The sequence below is a fragment of the Boleophthalmus pectinirostris genome, unplaced genomic scaffold, assembly GCF_026225935.1.
Source record: "Boleophthalmus pectinirostris isolate CB_2022bp ecotype Guang Dong unplaced genomic scaffold, ASM2622593v1 HiC_scaffold_19, whole genome shotgun sequence".
In the NCBI taxonomy this organism is placed as follows: Eukaryota; Metazoa; Chordata; class Actinopteri; order Gobiiformes; family Gobiidae; genus Boleophthalmus; species Boleophthalmus pectinirostris.
In genome coordinates this window covers 15995344-16013021 of record NW_026571140.1, presented here as the reverse complement: position 1 = coordinate 16013021, position 17678 = coordinate 15995344, and the positions used below count along the sequence as shown (strand labels likewise).

The window sequence follows — 17678 nt, the reverse complement described above, 5'->3', positions numbered from 1 at the left end:
ATACTTTCTTATTTAATGCAATGAACCAAAACAATGAAACAGCTCAAGCAAGCCGGCGGTGGAGGGACTATAATTTGTGTCATTGCTGCTGATCTAAAATTAGTGAGTGCATGTTCAAACACAAACCTAATATTTTCTTGTTTCTGGGTCCAGAAAGTTAAATGGGTGAACAAGGAGGGATCACGATGCACTGGATACTTTGATACTTTGATACACTGGAGTTTTGATAAAGGGTGTGAGGTTGTGGGATCATACAGACCCTTGCATGATTAAACGAGCTCATCCCCTTTATCGAAACTCACCATTAAAAATTATGTTAGAAATCCTGTTAAAATCAATCAAAAAAATGCAATAGGTGCATTGTGTAACTTTTCTGTTGGTCCGTCAAATGCTTGGAGATGTTATTGCTTTGTCTGGAATGTTTCACCGTATGGTTTTTAAGTCTTTCTATCTTCATGGAGACCAACCAAGAACAAGGCTACATCCACACGACAATGCTCCTGGATTTATTTTATTTTTTGCAGGGTGAAAAAAATTTGTGTCCACACACATCGGATTAATAAATATCCAGATGTCCAATGTCCTATATGTGGCGCTGTTAACAATGATAAAAATATTTAATAATGCATATCTCATCACCGTTTTTTTTTTTTTTTTTACTTTAAGGTAATTTAGCCTATTTTAGATGTATCCCAGAAATATAGCCATTTTGTTTTGCAAAAGTTAAACAAGTTTTCATTTTTAGCCATAAGATTTGGATGAGAATTAGAATAACTTGGTCAAAATCCAACAGTTTAATTACCCGTCCATAATCTTTGTTATTGATCCATGTGCATAATCTGCGTGATGCGTGTTGTTAGCATTAGCACTAGCAGCGTGTCTGACGGGGTTGCAACATCATATTTTTCCAAAAGCTGTGGTATGTTTGTCCACACAACAACACAACGCCGGCGTTCTCAGATTTCTCCACTCGCCCATGCCCAGCTCCATGTGAACGCAATAGGCCAAAACAAATCAAAACTTCATTGTTTTGACCAAAAAATGTTGTCAGGTGGACACCACCCAAGTTACATGTCCAATCTGTGGAGAGGCGACCCCGCTCACAGTCAGAATGTCTTTTTTCTTGGTATTTTTGCGCTATAAAACCACCTGTAAATGAATATATGTAAGGTAGAGCTATTTAAAGTCATGCCAAGGAATATTTCTTCATTATTATCGCCACCATTTTTCCCTCTGTTTCCACCGTAAGCCTTATAAACCAGACTGCACCTTTTAAAGCCACATATAGGCAAGGGAGGATAGTGGATGGCGTGGGCTTCTATTAGGTGAGATAGGTTTCCTTTGAGAGAAGATTGAGAGTGGCTGTGTTATTTTGAGTGGACAGCCAAGGTCGATCCATTGACAGGGAGCAGCGAGGAAGGAGAGGTGAGTCTCTGTGGACCATTTACTTTTAATGCCTCCTCATCTGCCTTCACACAAGTTACCAGCCAGGCTCTCACCAGCAAGGGAAAAAGGGGAAGAAATGCAGCCACCAAGAATCATAGCTGCACTGAGGACAATCGCTCACTACGCACCAGCGCCCTGATAGGCTCATAATGTTTTGATGTAGTATATTCGCACCAATGGTCAGCAGAGCGCAGCAAACACAGATATCCAGGCATCATCTGGGGTAATCAATACGTACAGGCCACCAACCATGTTCAAGGTCACAGTATATATCTGAGCTTATGGCTTGTGGAAGAGAGCAAGTGGTGCTTTGTCCGCCGGGTTATTGCACAAGGAGTTGGTGGTCAAATGAAAACCAAAAGCTGTGTAGAGGCATTAATTCATGATGACTGTTGACCGCAGACTTGCCCAAGGATTGGCTGGGTCATACCAAAAGAACCATAACATACTTGTACAGTTAATTTTGGAATATAAATTGCAAGGGTTACAGTTTAGGTCAAATATGTTACCATCTTTCTATGCAGAGATTGTACAGCAATTTTCTAAATCATATGTTGTAGATTTGAAGGGAAATCTAATAAGAAATCTAATAAGAAGTGAATGTATTTTCTGACTACAACGGCAAATTGGGTAGAAATAACAAGTAATAACAGAAACCACAGTAATAAGTGGTAAAGGAGTAGGCTAAAATATTTATATTAGTTAAAGGGCCTGTACCCAATTTTGAACCAAGAGTGAAAAATGTTTTCAAAGGACCTATTAGCACTGCCACATTCCTCATCTCTTTGCCCTGCATAATTGGTCATGGTTTACAACTACTGCAGCAATGTTATTAAAGACCTGATTGAGCCCTAGTTAAGAGCTGGGATAGTCCTGTTGTAAACCTGGTTTAGATATGCTAATACTCAGGAAGCCAAATGTTTTTTTTGGTGGAAAAGTTTGAGAACCAGTGAACTAGAACAATCTAAAAACTGCCATAGGTGTCTCCATGTTTTGCTACCCTTTTCCTTTTGTTTTCGATTCATTCTTTAACTAATTTTGACCGTCCTCTGGTGTTATTTTTAACACAGCCTTGGCGCCTAGGAACACACAGATCTGAAATGCCCTTAAACACAAAGTAGGTACTCCTGTCCAAGAGTGTGACACAAGGTCTGGAGGTGTTACCGGGTGGGTCAAATGCAAAAGGCAAGATTTCTTCAGCAAACTATTTAGGAGTAGTTGCTTCTATAATCAAATTAGATACAATAAGATCACTCAAGAAGAGATTGCTTTAAGTACTTCCTCCACCTCTGCTCTGGCTTTGTGGGAATAGTGAGAAAATGAACAGTCGAAATCAAAGCTTAGTGCTGTGTGTGTTGGGATTAACAGGATCTCCCGAGTGACCCTGAACTCAACACAGCAGAAGCCATCCGAGTTCACAGGCAGACAAGCCACATAATTAGAGTCAATCAACAGCTGAATGAGACATCGGGCACTAACCCCACAAACAATACAATTTCTTCACAACTAAGTGCTCAAAACATATCTGTCAACATGCTGCCGATGAAGAACATAAAAGCATTATTCTTCGGCTGTGTCTCCTGTCAGCCCTAGCCCACAGGACAGAGAGGTGACACATTCGACTTGATAATGCACCATGATGGATGCGTGCGCTAATAATGCTAAACATGCTATACACATGCCCTCCAAGAGATCAGCAAGGGTAAGCAATTCTATCCAGGCATCAGGGGTCTCAAAGTGTTTATATAATGATAGTTTATGGTAAATTGTCACACACTTTCACATACATAGGTAATTTATTTCCATTTTGTCACTTGTAAACTGTAACACTGATCAAAATATTTGAAATAGAAAAGGGTCTTTTGGCTTCCTGTTCAAATCTGTGGAACTCCAAATCCAAAGAGATATCTTTCTGTATTTTTGTATACATAAGGTTGTCAGTCTAGTCCCCACTCCCTCTATTGCGTCTCAGGGCCAGAACCAAACATGTACTTGCATTTGTTTATTTCTGTGATTTTGACACACGTGAAATGAAGGTGCTCATTGTTCACTTATCATTTAAAAACAATCAAATGTATCTCACCTCAGATTAACTGTGCTTCACCAACTGATTTTGCAGAAATTTGCTATGTTTTTCAGAAGACTGATTTTTTTTTAACATTCAGTTTTACAAGCAGTCATATTTGTTTTGAATCGGATGAACCATGCATGACCCTGAGCAACCCACTTAGCAATCACACATATCTGAACATGGGGAGAGTGACCAGTGACCAAACTCACAACTTCATAAACTTCAAATTAAATAATTTCCCTTGTGGATCAATAAAGTTTGTCTAAGTCTAAAGGTTTACCAAGTTGTGAGTTTGGATTTTGAGAAGTGTGCATTCTGGATCACAGGCAGACTCACTGCTGCTGGGCCGCCTCATAGTGGCTAATTTTAATTGTGAAAAATGGCTACGCAACATTTTCTATTTACATGCCCCAATTTTTTTCAAAGCTTATTCTTTGTCTCCTGTATGCGCTAGTGTGAATTGGAAACTTTCAGGTGTCCACTGCACTATTTTAGCCATCTGCACTGTAAGGTAACTGATTATGGGGAAAATCTTTGTTGTGGGTTTTACAGTGAGACGGGTAAAAAGATTAGAACCACAGATGAAATGTAGAACCACCATTGGATTGAAGCATTTTGGAATACTGGTCGCAGAGCGAGCCTTCCTCTCACTGCATTTATTTTCAATCTCTGTTTCAAACAGAGTGTGAGGAAAGCGCTAGTAAAGCTAAGTATGATCAGATTGGTCATAAGAACGATTGATCATGTGAAGCACTGCACTGTGTGAATGAGTGCTGTATTATGATTTATACCGTCGATTTGTGAAAAATTTTATAAGATGAAAAATGCTACAGGACCTAATCTTGTATTTTGCGACTATTTTACTTTTTAAAAATATGTATTTCATAGTCTTAATGCAATATTTAAACATGTGCACATCATTTCAAAACCTTCCTCACTCAGAAAGAAGGTTGGTAGAAAGAGGTATTATTAATACTGTGAGAGAGAAACCAGTTACCTTGGCAGAAATGCACTAAAACTACTCCATTGATTTCAGGAAACTTGTTGGAAAGGTTGGCCAAAGGACAAGGACAATCCATTTGTGACCCACCTCAGGGGCTTGCAGTTTTGTAATCCTATCAAACGCCTGGTTTTAGTATGTCCGCCCACTATTATAGATTATTACCTAAATTTAATGGCTAGTCCTTGGCCTGTGCCCTTCCACCACCATTTTCTATTAACAAGAGACATTCATTAAGAAGATTTAACATAAGATGGGGTTTTATAGTGCTGGTGCTATTTTCAGGTAAACTTATTGGGCCTCATTTATCAAGCGTTTGCTCTTGTGCAAAACAGATCATCATGCTAAAATTGGAACTGAAGCAGTTGACATGCACCAAATTTGAGGTGGAGATGCAAAAAAAGTAGTTTGGCTGAAACTGCATGATCAATGAGGACGTTGGACAGTGTTGAAGCTGCCAATGGTGGAACTGTTGTTAAAATGTTGGTTTTTTGTTTGATTTATAATTCATTTCCATATCCCTCATTGTATTTGTATATAAATGTTATATTCTTCTTTTTAATAATGTACTATGTGAAGTTAACCCAAAATTGCAAAATTGTAAGTCTGGAAATAACCCGTTTTGAATCTAGGCTAAACAACCAAAAGGTCAAATACCTCCTTAGTCGACCTATGGTCCTAATAGACCATCCAACTTCAGAAGATGCTAAGTGCAGACTATTGCTGCATCTAACCAGACATTGTGCGATGCTGTGGTTTCACTTGACATCTCACCTGGAAAGTGCAAATGTACAGACAAGATGTACAATGGTCTTAATATGGTATGTCCAGTGGCGAAAAGCAGAGAGAAGATATCTCCTGATCACCACGTCAGCAACCTATGACAGAATGTTGGCAACTATTAAGAAGACCTGCTTCACGGCCAAAAAAGTTCCTGGACTCACCTCACCCGCCTTAGGACAGGGCCCTCTGGGGCGTCATGCTTCTAGGTCAGCATCTGCTAAGTGACTGCCACCCATATGCTTTACTTTGGTAAGATGTAGGTGCCTTGTGGTTGTAAGATTGGGGGCTGAGGCTCTTCTCTAAGACAGATGTGCATGTTCAGTAACACAGATGTTGGTTATTCAAAGTTGATGTTTGGAGCCCTGCTTTAAACTCCAAAAACAAGACTTTTGATACCAAGAAAGGTGACTGGAGACCTTGTGTTCCTTTGATGATGCAATAACTTCTTCATACATTAGTGCATATTGTAGAGATATACCTCACAACATCTATCTGTAAACTGTAAACCTTTTTCTTTGTACACAATAAATCTTTAAAAGAGGTCTTTTAGTACTCTGTCCTGTCTCTCCCTAGTACAATATTCAGTGAGTTCAGCTTTAGAGAGGTGCTTTTAGTGTGCTCTTCTCCATGGGACTAGAGTCTCTTTGAAGGCATGGTGAGTTAAAAAGTTATCCTAAGGAGTTACCTTTGACTTATTCACACAAGTGCTGACCTGGAAGAGATAAACCAGTCCTCTGACATCCGCACATCACTGTTTAAAGTAAGAGGAGTGAGAGGACATACACGAGGACCTTTAGAAAATCTTCAGATAAGGGGACTTTTTGGTTCTCTGTTTTTAATTCAACGGGAAGGATTATGTGAGCGTGATGCATTTTTTTAAAGATCTTACTATTCCTTGAAACCCTTTAAATGCTTTAAGAGAATGAATATTTTTAACTGATAGGCCTAAAATGGTTGACCTTGTCATTTAGTCTTCTGAAATGTGTACACATGCCTGTACTCTCATTGGCCTAGATTGGGAAATTAGGTAGTTGAAGTAGCAGTCTCAACAAAGTAGAAAGTCTTCAAGTACGATTCACCCATGTATATCCAATAAGGTGAAATTAGCATAATGCTGTTTGAGTATGACTAGAGTAAGCTTTGGAAATACCATGTTTCAACAAGATTATCTGCCATAGAGCGTCAGTAAAGCCCATCTTGCATGACAGAAGACAGCGGTCTGTCAGTGTGTGCCAGTGTCAGCACGCACCTGATTATGAGGCCCACTTGTAATCAGGCTAAAACCCCATGCATGTAAAGAGATGTAAATTGAATTTCTGTGCAATTTGCATTGTTTCAAAATGGATAATGGACAAATGCTATTCACATGATGCATGTTTAAAGATTGACTCACTGAGACATTTATGGAAACAATTTGGTTTGCCTTGACTGCTTAAAAAATGCATCTCAACATTTACAGATGTTTGAAAATAAGTATGTAGTGCAGTGCATGTTAATTTAGACTTCCATACCCAACATCATTATGAAGACTTTAAATTGTAGCACAAAGTCTTTTTTTTTTTTTTTACAGACCTTGAACAAGATTTTAAATGTATGTCAGTTGCTACAAGTCCTCAAAATATAACATTGTTTTCCTTTAATTGTCACAGATTCATCTGCACAACATAATTTCCTGAAACTGAAAGTGTTGATCATTGGGCCTGTTCACAATTTGACCCACTTCAAAGAACTCAAAAGAGTCTTGATTCAGTATTCTCCTCCAGCCTCCAAAATTTAACACAAACGTCCATAACAATAGCACAAATTCAACATTGTCCTTTTGATAAAAGCCAAATTTTGACTAAATGTCAGCTTGGTACCACCACTGCGAGGCTTTGCGAGCTTCTTAATCCTGTCTGAAACAGCAGCGCCCTCAGTATTTCCCCGACCTCCTCAATGCGTCTTTTGATTGTTAAAATGGGGGAGGAGGAATCTCATTAGCATGCATCTTAAGGGCGAGTGGGCTGCAGATGCTCCATAGTGAGGGTGCATGACAGCCTGTGGGAGAAGCTAGGCCAGTTAGCTCATCCTGACACTGTTTCGCGTAAGGATGGTAAAGGATTTGAGTTGGGGAAAAAAGACAAAGTACTGCTCCTCTCCTTCCTCCTAATTCTCAGATGGCAGCCATGACCCAGTTTTCACAAAGACGTCTCATGCAAACTTGATGATATGCGGATAACAGTGGAAGACGTCGTGTTAGAGCCCTGAGGTGAGCCTGGAAACGGAGTGCAGCAGGGGGCCGCGTGGTGACGAGCAGCGGGCAAAACGTGTGTTAGCAGCTCCGTCCTACGCGGTTAGCCCACATTAGCACGGATGATTGCACTGAGGCAGAGGGGGACGGGGTGAGGGGTCTGCCAGGAACAGTAAGGGTTAGCTATAGAAATCTGCTGCAGAAAAAGATTACCCAATTCTCACGACTGCCGTCTTCGAAGTTGAGCACAAAAATATACCAAGAAAGATTTACTTACTAATGTAGCTGTATACATAACAAGGCAAGCACTTTTACATGTAACAACATACTCTACATGCATATGAGCAAACTATTGCTCCCATTACAACTACAACATGTATCGCAACCAAATCAAAATCAGTTTTTTTGAGTCTTCTCTCAAAAATGAATGCTCCTGGAGGTATTTAAAATGTACACTCTGAACAGGATCCTGTTTTTTGCAATGCTTCAAAATCACAAAAATCTTTCCAAAGTAGCCCTAGTTCCTACTGACATTATCAGCACTTGGATAGAAACTACTCATTGCAGTTTGCTGAGGCAATAGTCACCAGCCAATGTAACATCACTGACTATGTAGTTACAGTAATACAAACAGGTAATGATCTTGAGTATTTTTGCTGATATTTTTTAGATGCAGCAGTTGAAAAATAACCATAATTTGTTATTTGCTCCACTATTGGTTAAACTTGTAACGTTATAAGACATCTAAACTTGCGGCTGGCCAGATGGATTTTTGAGAATTTGTGATCTTGCTAAGATTCCATCGTGATGTGCAAGGTAGGCAACAAACTGCAGTTTGTTGATTGAACATTCGAAGAAAATGGGAAAAGGGAATAACACAAAAAAGTTTTGCAGCACTTTCTCAAATTAAGCATTGTTTGGGGGATAAACAGTAAGTTTCAGAGGAGAAATACATTCTCGTTCAGTAGATAAAAAGTACAAGGTAAGCAACATATGGCTGTGAAATAAACAGAACGGCTTGCTTTGTTGTTTTATAGGTGCACATGTAACTTTTCTAGTGGAGGCGCTATTCTCTATGGAGATGTTGCTTTGCCTAAATGGTTCCGCACTATGGCATTAAAGATATTTGCATCACCAGGCCAAGTTACCAGTTACATCTCCAGACAAGGAATGCTGCTCACAGAAAGTGTGCATGTTTTTCAAGGACAAATCTTAGAAAATAAATAACACCTGTAATTGAATAAACGCAAGGTAGTTAAGATTAATGTTACACTGTTGAAGATTCCAGTCAAAGAAATCGCGCCTCCATGGAGAAAAACACGTAGTGTACCCTCACCCAAGAATTACACTTTGAACCTATAAAGGCAAGCAGTTTCTAAAATGAATGCAGTAGCCTGTTATGTTAGGCTGTGGACAAACTTGGATTTATGTTGAACAAAACAATAAACAAATACAAAAAAAACATAACTCTTGAAACCATTTAAGAGAAGTTATGTTTCAACCTTTTCCATTCATGGTCCATCATTTCCTTCAATTCCATACTTTCCAGGGTCTCTCCAGGGTTTTAGTATACCAAATGAGTTATTTTAGTTTTGAATGACAACATACAGAATATACAAATGCCCAAGGCTGATGTCAGACACTTAGAGCTTTTCATTAGCACTTTATCTAGGCTACCCACAGTTTATGTTATCATTTATTTGTGTTCCCAAATGATAACAGGCAAATCAAAAAGTGCAGGTCACACAGAGAAATCCCAACAGGTAGAAAGATATTTGTACCCCACAATAAAATTCAAATCTAAAAAACAAAACACTGAGGTGATGAGAAGGGAGAACGAATCAAGACCACAGCAGATCCAGGTGAGCCGGGCAGCGTAGGCTCAGACTTCAAACCCTCTCAGTCGGGAAGAACAAAGACAGCAGTAGGAAGAATAAATATATGAAACAAAAGAAAGGCACCATGTCTGTGTGGTATATTCTATAACAGGAGGATTATAGAACAAAGCAACTGACTGGGTAACACCAACTGGGGTAGGGAAAACCACGAGGTGCCTGGAGTGAAGCTGAACAATGAAGGCAACCAGTGTTTCTTTTTTTTTTTTTTTTTTTTTTTCCAAAGGCTTATTCCTACCTCATATCACCTGTTTGTCTTTCTATCTGCTACATTCTGCTACAGTTGTCTTAATTAATGAGGTTGGTGCTATGTTAAGTCAAATTTTTGAGCTTTCAACCATGTATAACGTTGCCTCATTTAAAACATGCATGAAGTGGTTTTCAGAATCATTTGTGCATGTTGGAGTAATCTTGCAATTTCTCTCTTCAATAATTTCGTATCATTATTATATGTTTTCTTTCATCTTTTTTCAAATCTTTTTTAATCAAAAGGTCTATAACCAATTCATTGTTGGTAAAAGTATTTAAGAGTAGAATTCAAATGGAAATTATTAAAAGTATTTATTGTTTACATCCATCCATCCATCCATTTTCTTCCGCTTATCCAGGGCCGGGTCACGGGGGCAGCAGTCTAAGCAGGGACTCCCAGACTTCCGTCACCCCAGACACGTCCTCCAGCTCCTCCGGGTGGACCCCAAGGCGTTCCCAGGCCAGCCTAGAGACATAGACCCTCCAGCGTGTCCTGGGTCTTCCCCCGGGGCCTTGTTTACATTCAAGTAATAATGAGTTTAAAAACAGTCAATATGAGGAATAAAAATTAAATCGACCAGCCTGGTCATTCATACAAATTCTCTTTTCTCTCATTCTTGTTATTCCTAACATTTCATCACTCTGCCACAGTTCCTCCTCCAGGTAACTGCTGTTCCTTCCTGGAACCACTTTTGAAAGATACTGACCACTGAAGAGCTGGAACAATTCACAAAGCCATTTCCGTTCATAGCGCATAAAGTCTGGATGCAGCAATACTTAATATAGTTTTGAGTATTGTTTTGATCAGGTAAGGAAATGGGTTCAGGGTTAGGCCGATAATGTAATAATATGTCACATAATGTTATTTGCAAATTAACAGTTACATAAGATGTATAGGACCAGTTTCTATGGTAGTATTTTGCTAACCTGGCTCTTGTCAGATTTATATATGTAGCCCTTTGAATAGAGTTCCACACATCGGAGCATTCAAAGAACAGTCATAACAGTGTTAGGCGCAGAAAAATCACTGGTTAGTTTAATCCAGTCGAGAGAAAAGTACACACATCTTAACCATCCACAAATGCACAAAGAGAAGCTTTCGTCTGCATGTTTTTAGCAAACAAAATTGTGTGTATAATAGGCTCCATGTTTGTTTTAGTTCATTCAGCACTGGCTTCCACGCAAACCACAGTGCTGCCCTGTGATTGGTCAGTTTGGACCTATTACATGCAAATGCTTCAGCTGGAGCTAGGGACGGATATTTAAGAGTTTGTGAACTCACAAAAAAAATCACAAGAATTCATCTGGCAAGGCTAGAATTTGCTGTTTAACCGCCAGATTGCCAGTCTAGTTTATGGTTAATATCTCTATAATTACTGGGCATAAGTTCAAAAACTTGCCTATCAAAATAAATAGAGTGAAATTATCTTTTTTCACAATAGATTCAGCAATAGCTTTGTGCCATTATTCAACCTCAAAGATGTGATTGCTGTCCAAAGGTTAATAAGACAGGTCTGTGGGCCCATCCCTATGAAATCATTTGTGGATTTTCAGTTTGGTTATTTCTTTCAAAAACTGTCAATTGCCAACACTGGACTACACCCTATTTCACCAAAATTTGTTCATGTATCTAAACACACATTATGAATTCACTATTCGGGGATCCTCCTTTGTCCTTTTTTCGACAATTCCAAACAGAACCATTCAAAAGCCTTATGCAAGTGAACATTGGAGAGTATGATATCAGCATCGGCCAGAGTGGTTGACCCTGCAGTATGTGGGCAGCTCAGAATTTGAACAGCGAGAGAAAACAGTGATTTTATGTAATGCTCTAATGCTCAGTGTCTGAACCACAGGACATATCTCTGCCCACACAATGCACCTAAACACACCTGAAAAAATGTTTGGGATAAAGCAGGTTTCTTTGGCAGCGTCAGTGAGTTGGCAGGTCTCATATAAAATGTGAAGTTGAAGGCATCCAAAGATCAATAATTCTAAAGCAGAGAGCAGACTTCTTTTTGCAGAAACTGAGGGGGGAAAACTCCTCTTGCAACTTTTAAAAAGAAGTACAGTTACACATATTGACACAAAGAACAAAAGAATTTCTTGTTAAGTATGGTGACAGATGAAAAATGCATAGAGCGGTGGTTGTGAACGATGGTTACAAGTCTTTTTTGTGCATCTCAAAGAACATGACATGAGCGGTTTGAAATTGGAATCAACACTAACACAGGTACACTGTGGAACATTCAAGGGAGTCATTTCTTCAGCTTGTATTCTTCGATATATTTTTTTTTACACCGGCGTGTCAAAGCCCAATATGATCTGATCTCAGAAGCTAAGCAGGGTTGGGCTTGGTTAGGACATGGAAGGTGCCTCAGTGGGTCAGCAGTGGCTCAAGTGCAAAACTACCATTGTGTCCTTGGACAAGACACTTCACCCACTTGCCTAGTATGAAAGTGATGTGTTGGTGGTGGTTGGAAGGAAGGACCAATGGCACAAATTGGCAGCCTCACTTGGCTTAGTCTATACCTCCAGGTTTAACATCCCTGGGAAATCCTTAATCCATACTGCAGGGGTCTCCAACCTTTTTCCTGCAGTGAGCTATTTTTACAAAACAAAAATGCCAGAGAGCTACTAGTTTTAGCGGTCACAAGAAATTTAGTATATAAAAGAGTCTCAGCAAGCCTTAGATGAGGTCCAGTTAGATTAGGGTGACCAGACATCCCTATTTACCTAGAACGGCCCCAGTTTTGAGCCCTGTGTCCCCTGTCCCAGCAGATTTATCCAAAACTAGTGATTTGTCCCAGTTTTATACAAGAAATGTCACTGGTGTCTCTATTTTTGACCAATCTGATCCCTGATCCCAATCTGAACAGTAAAGAGAGGCATTAATTGTCATTTATTTAAGTGAAATACAGAAAAGCTGTTGAAAAATTACCAAAACACAAAGAAAATTTAACTATACTGACTGATGTTAGTCAAGAATGGGCCAAGTTCAGAAAAGTTTTCCTTAATTACGCACTTGATTCACAATTTTATTATTACCAACCACCACAAACCAAAGGTGTCCCAGGTTTTTATTTTGAAAATCTTATCACCCTAAGTTAGATACCTATAAAACATAAATCATTATCATTGTATTAGTACACAAAGTTGGGCATCAAAATGATACATGTACAATAGTAAAAATCATTTAATTTATCAAATTTTACTTATTCAAAACAATACGTACAATTCAGAAATTCCTTGGCGAGCTACTTGGAAGGGGTTGGAGAGCTACTGGTGGCTCTCGAACTCCTGCCATACTATCTACTCCAAGACAATACCATTTTTTGCTATTGTTATTTATGACTAAATCTGAATGGTAAAGTAATGAAAGATAATGTGACATAAACAACTTAAGTATTACTTATTTTAGCTTTTAAAAATCTAACTTTTTTGTTTGTTCTTCCAATCATACTGTGACCTGAATATTCACTGTTATAACCAAGTAGCTTTGACATCAAATACATTGTAGAAGAAAGTTTCATATAGCTGGTAGTAAAGATAGTGGCGTATGCACTGTAGAAAGATTTCTGGCCTCATTCCTACCTCTTTTTAGATATCTCTGGCAGTCAATCAGCCTGGTACATTTGTTTATTAAGTTATTCACCAAAAAGCCCTCTGTCCTCTCCTTGGTTTTTCCATTTTGAGAATGTACCACAACCATTCTTCACTCCATATTCACCGCAGCAGCAGAAGCATCCTCCTCCTCAGATATTCTATTTATTTTCCTCGCTGTCTAAAGAGCCCATCAGATCGCACTTGCGCTTTAATATTCATTCAACGTCAATGAAATCATGTACATATGACATACAAATTTATTGCAACCTCTTGAGATGGTGTTCTTTGATGACTACGGTCTCGTAACCTATATTTAAGTCAAGTGGCACCTTCTGTCTGATAAGTGCACTGGGAAACAACACTATGCATTTAGAAAATATATGTCTTGTCTCAATAAGAGTGTTTATAGATTGGGTGATCAAGACGTTAAATGATGAACCTCAAGCTTTATTTGGCTGCAGATTTAAACAGGCAGCCATTTTAGATTGCCAACCATTGCTTTGTTTGCACATAAACAGATGGCAATTTTACAAGTGGGTATAAATCTCTTTGACTGCGAAGAAAGTTGACGCTAAAGTAGCTGCAGGCACAATAGTTTTGGAAGAATTTGTATTTCAAAGGCAATAAAGGACAAGTTATTTTGACTTGAGCAATGGAAAATGTAGCACCCCAGGACAGCATTTAAATACTATTAGCCTCTAAATATGGTGACATCTTGAGTGAATATGCAAATGTGGATATATCTGAGGATTATGATGAAACGTGAATTTTCAGTGGGTTTTGTTTTTGGGTTGTTTTTTTTTAGCCAGTGAATTCCATTTGAAAAGAAGAAAGCCTTTCAAAGCAAAGGTGGCGAGTGGGGAAGAAAAAGCGGTTTCCTTAAAGCCTTCTTAGAAATGTTTACCAATAGGAAGCTGAGTAATAAATGCCTTGACGGAGATGCACCTGGATATGCTTAAAACACACTCTTGAAGGTGCAAAAAGAGGCGCAACTCAAAATGGGGCCAGACGTCACAAGGCGAGGTGGAAGCCCTGACTGGATTGTGCAAACAAAGCTACACCTGCGACGACGCTTTAACTAACCAATTTGTCCTTAAGGAGGTTGCATTTGCGTTTTAATTTGAGTTGAAATGTTGAAATTTCGATTAGAGGGCAGATTTGCTGTTTTTCAATGCAATATTCCAATTTATGCTGCACAAATGTTGACTTTTACCTACAAACTTATCAAAATTCACGCTTTTGTGGTTGAACTATGCCAACATTTTCTGAAGCTACTGAGAAAAAATAATTCAGTTTATTTTTTACTTTATTTTGCAAAGATGATGTTGAGCATTCGTGCATCCCTTCTGATTGCTTCTGCAAACAACGCCTGAGGTACTAATAAAGAAACCTTGAACCTATATACCAGGACAACCAATCTGCCGTCAATTGCAGATTCTGCCCTCCAGTTCAGCTTCACCATAACGACCATGACAACAAATGCTACTGCTGCTGTTACTGTTCAGTGTAATTCCTCTTCGTCCAATGTTCTACCATCTTCCACTATTTCAAATACTCGGCCAATTCATTTCATGCAGGACTAGAAACTTATGTTAGATGGCCAAGAACAAGTGCATTATTCACTCACTCCACATTCACTTTGCAATTTGGATGATTTAATTTGATTCTCCTTTGAGTTATAGCAACAAAGCCCTGCTATAGTCTTCAGTAATACTCTAGCCACCTTCTATCACAACAAGGCCTTCTTTTATCCTCTTCAAACGGCAATAGCTAAATCTCTATTGTGGAAACAAAAACTATTGTCTGACCTGGGCTCTTTAAGATGGCCAATTCCCTGCGTGGAGTGGTAGCCTCATCCACCACAAATTGGTCCTATTTCTCAGTGTTTTCTTTGCAATGAGGAAAAATAGAGTTCTTGTTAAGGAAATGCATGCATCTTGGGGCGGCTTACACAGAAGGGGGCCAAGAACAATTTGTGCTGGAGATGGCCTCAATCAGGATCTGTTGTGCGGATACTATTTTTAAAAACACGCTTTTCCAGACCACACAGTTTAGCGCATTAGCATCTGAATATCATTTATACGCCACTGCAGTATGATTATGCCATAATGTCAGTGATAGTCAATATACATAATAACAACATAATTGCTATACAGGCCAACAGAACACATGATTATGTAAAGTGCATGTGTAATGGCGATGCAATAGAGATGTTTACGTTGATAGGATAAAGGCTGACACTGAGCTATTGCTGCTGTGTGTAGGTAGCTGTCCATGCGTGGAAAACGAGCAGAGTTTTGGCATGAGGCCTGTATAATACATAATTAGCCCAGAGTCCAGCCATTAGGGTTTATCAAAGGCAAAAAGACAATCAATACAGAAAGATTAAAAACTCTCTATTTGAAAGTTCAGAGAGGAAAACTTAAAGGCGATCTTAAACCAGTAGTTCATTGCTCCACTAATCACTTACTGGGTCTCTAATGCTTCACTGGTGCGTAATGCTGTTTCGCTGTTACAGTAATGCCCATTCGTCTAAAAGTAGTGCTAATGTAAAGGGAAAAAAGTAGCATACAAGAAAGATATAGGGAACCAGGCTACCCTCTAGTGGCACCAGAACGCGCTGAACCGTGGCACGCCACATGAAGAAGCCAGGGATGCAAAACTAAAACGCACGGGAAAGACCAAAAAAGTGCTTTGCGGCCTGGATGGTTATGTGAAGAGAATTCCATATTGAGCTTATCATAATGGTAGGGCTGTTTACTTTAAATGCAAATCAGAGTCGACACTACGGGTTTTATTTTTCTCAATGCTTGCGTTTTTCCCCCGACTTTTCAAGAAAGAAAGCTTTGATGTTGGCAGTGGAAGGATCGATGCACGCACGGGGAGAGGGGAGAGGGAGAGCTTCGGTGGGGGGTGAAAGCGGTGGGATGAAAACGTACTTGAGAGGGTGTGTGGGTGCGTGGGTGAGGAGGGCCTATTGCTGTGTGCCGTCATCAGCACAGATAGATAGACCCTACGTTTTAAGCAGCGCCTAAAAAGAAAGCAGCGTCGATCAAGTCACGTCCTTTAATTTCCCCCTATAACGCAAACACCCCTCGGCCGTGCGCAACGTGATAAAGTTTGTGTTAAGGAAAAATCACGAATTGGAAGTGCTTGACCCGACTGCAGCATTTATTTCCGTTTCATTTCGAGCGATGGAGCGGTGCGTCAGGACAGAATTCGGTAGGAAAGAATAGGAGGATGAATGGGATGTAGCGAGCTGCAACATCCCCGTGTCATTTGTGGAGCGTGTGTGGAGGCCTGTGGTGCTGATGCGGAGAAACAACTTTATGGGGGCAGATACGGGGGAGAAAAGCAAAGCCACTTAGTTTTTGGGGAGGGTTCTTCACGATACGCACGACGCTGATACTGTATTTTGCGATGACCAACGCAAGAAAGTCATATATGAAGGGAAAAAATCCAGCCAAATCCAACAAGTACAAAACAAAGCAACAGCTAAATCACAGACATCTCACTGGGAGGCGATGAATTAATGATCAAAGCTACTTACATGGAGCTGATGTTTTTGAATAACTCCGCTATGTCAACAGTGGTCCCATTGTTGGCAGTGTCTTGCACAGCCAGTAAAGGGAAAAACCTTCCGTTGTCGGACTTATTGCAATAGATCTCTGTTTGGGAGCAACTGCAGGTCGGCGGGCAGTCCAGCATGGAGCTCAGATAGTCCTGGAATATACTCATGAGAAACAAAACCTTCCACCAGCAAATCCGCGTCGCGTAAAACCATAGATCCATGTCTCCGGTTCAAGGGGAACGAGGCGAGCCGACGTCCTGCGGTCCAGAGCGGGAAAAGAGAGGTGCAGGAGGGAGGGAAGAGGGAGGAAGAGGAGGAGGATGGTGCGTTTGTACAGAGGATGCCCTGTGAGAGCGGTGGATGGATGCTGCTGCTGTAGTGTCCTTGCGCCTCGTTGAATAAGAGAGAAAAAAGGGGGAAAAAATAATTAAATCAAAAACACCAAAGCGATTTATAAGGATCCACTCTGCGTTGAGGTGTAAAAGGCATGGTGATGTTGGTGCGGAAAGCCGTGCCGTTCCGTTAGCGCTGCTACCGTCGTGTCTCTCCGCGCAGGACCAGGACGACTGGTTGGAGAGAAGACGTATACACAAAATGAGAAGTTGGAGCATCAAGTCCCTCCTACCGGCTACAGTCAGACTGACACCTGCAGCCACATGCAAGCAACATCCTCACAGCCGCACCACGGACGTCACAAACGCCGTGAGAGGTTTAGGTGGCTATAGAAGGACAGCTCTGGGCTTAAACTAACGCGCTTTAAAAAAAATATGAGAAAGAATAAAACGCAACAAGCAGCGCGGTTATGCAGATGCACTTCCATCATTGAC

The 17678-nt window shown here is 40.1% G+C and overlaps 1 protein-coding gene across 2 annotated transcripts in view; it reads right to left on the bottom strand.

Moving 5' to 3' along the window:
* The window catches only part of ntrk3b (neurotrophic tyrosine kinase, receptor, type 3b), a 279414-nt gene extending 262342 nt beyond the window's left edge, over positions 1-17072 (bottom strand). For both annotated transcript variants that reach the window (XM_055154591.1, XM_055154590.1), the window contains exon 1: positions 16831-17072. In XM_055154591.1, the coding sequence (XP_055010566.1) occupies positions 16831-17072 (242 nt within the window). The remainder of the gene's footprint in view (positions 1-16830) is intronic.
* Between the last annotated feature and the right edge of the window lie 606 nt (positions 17073-17678).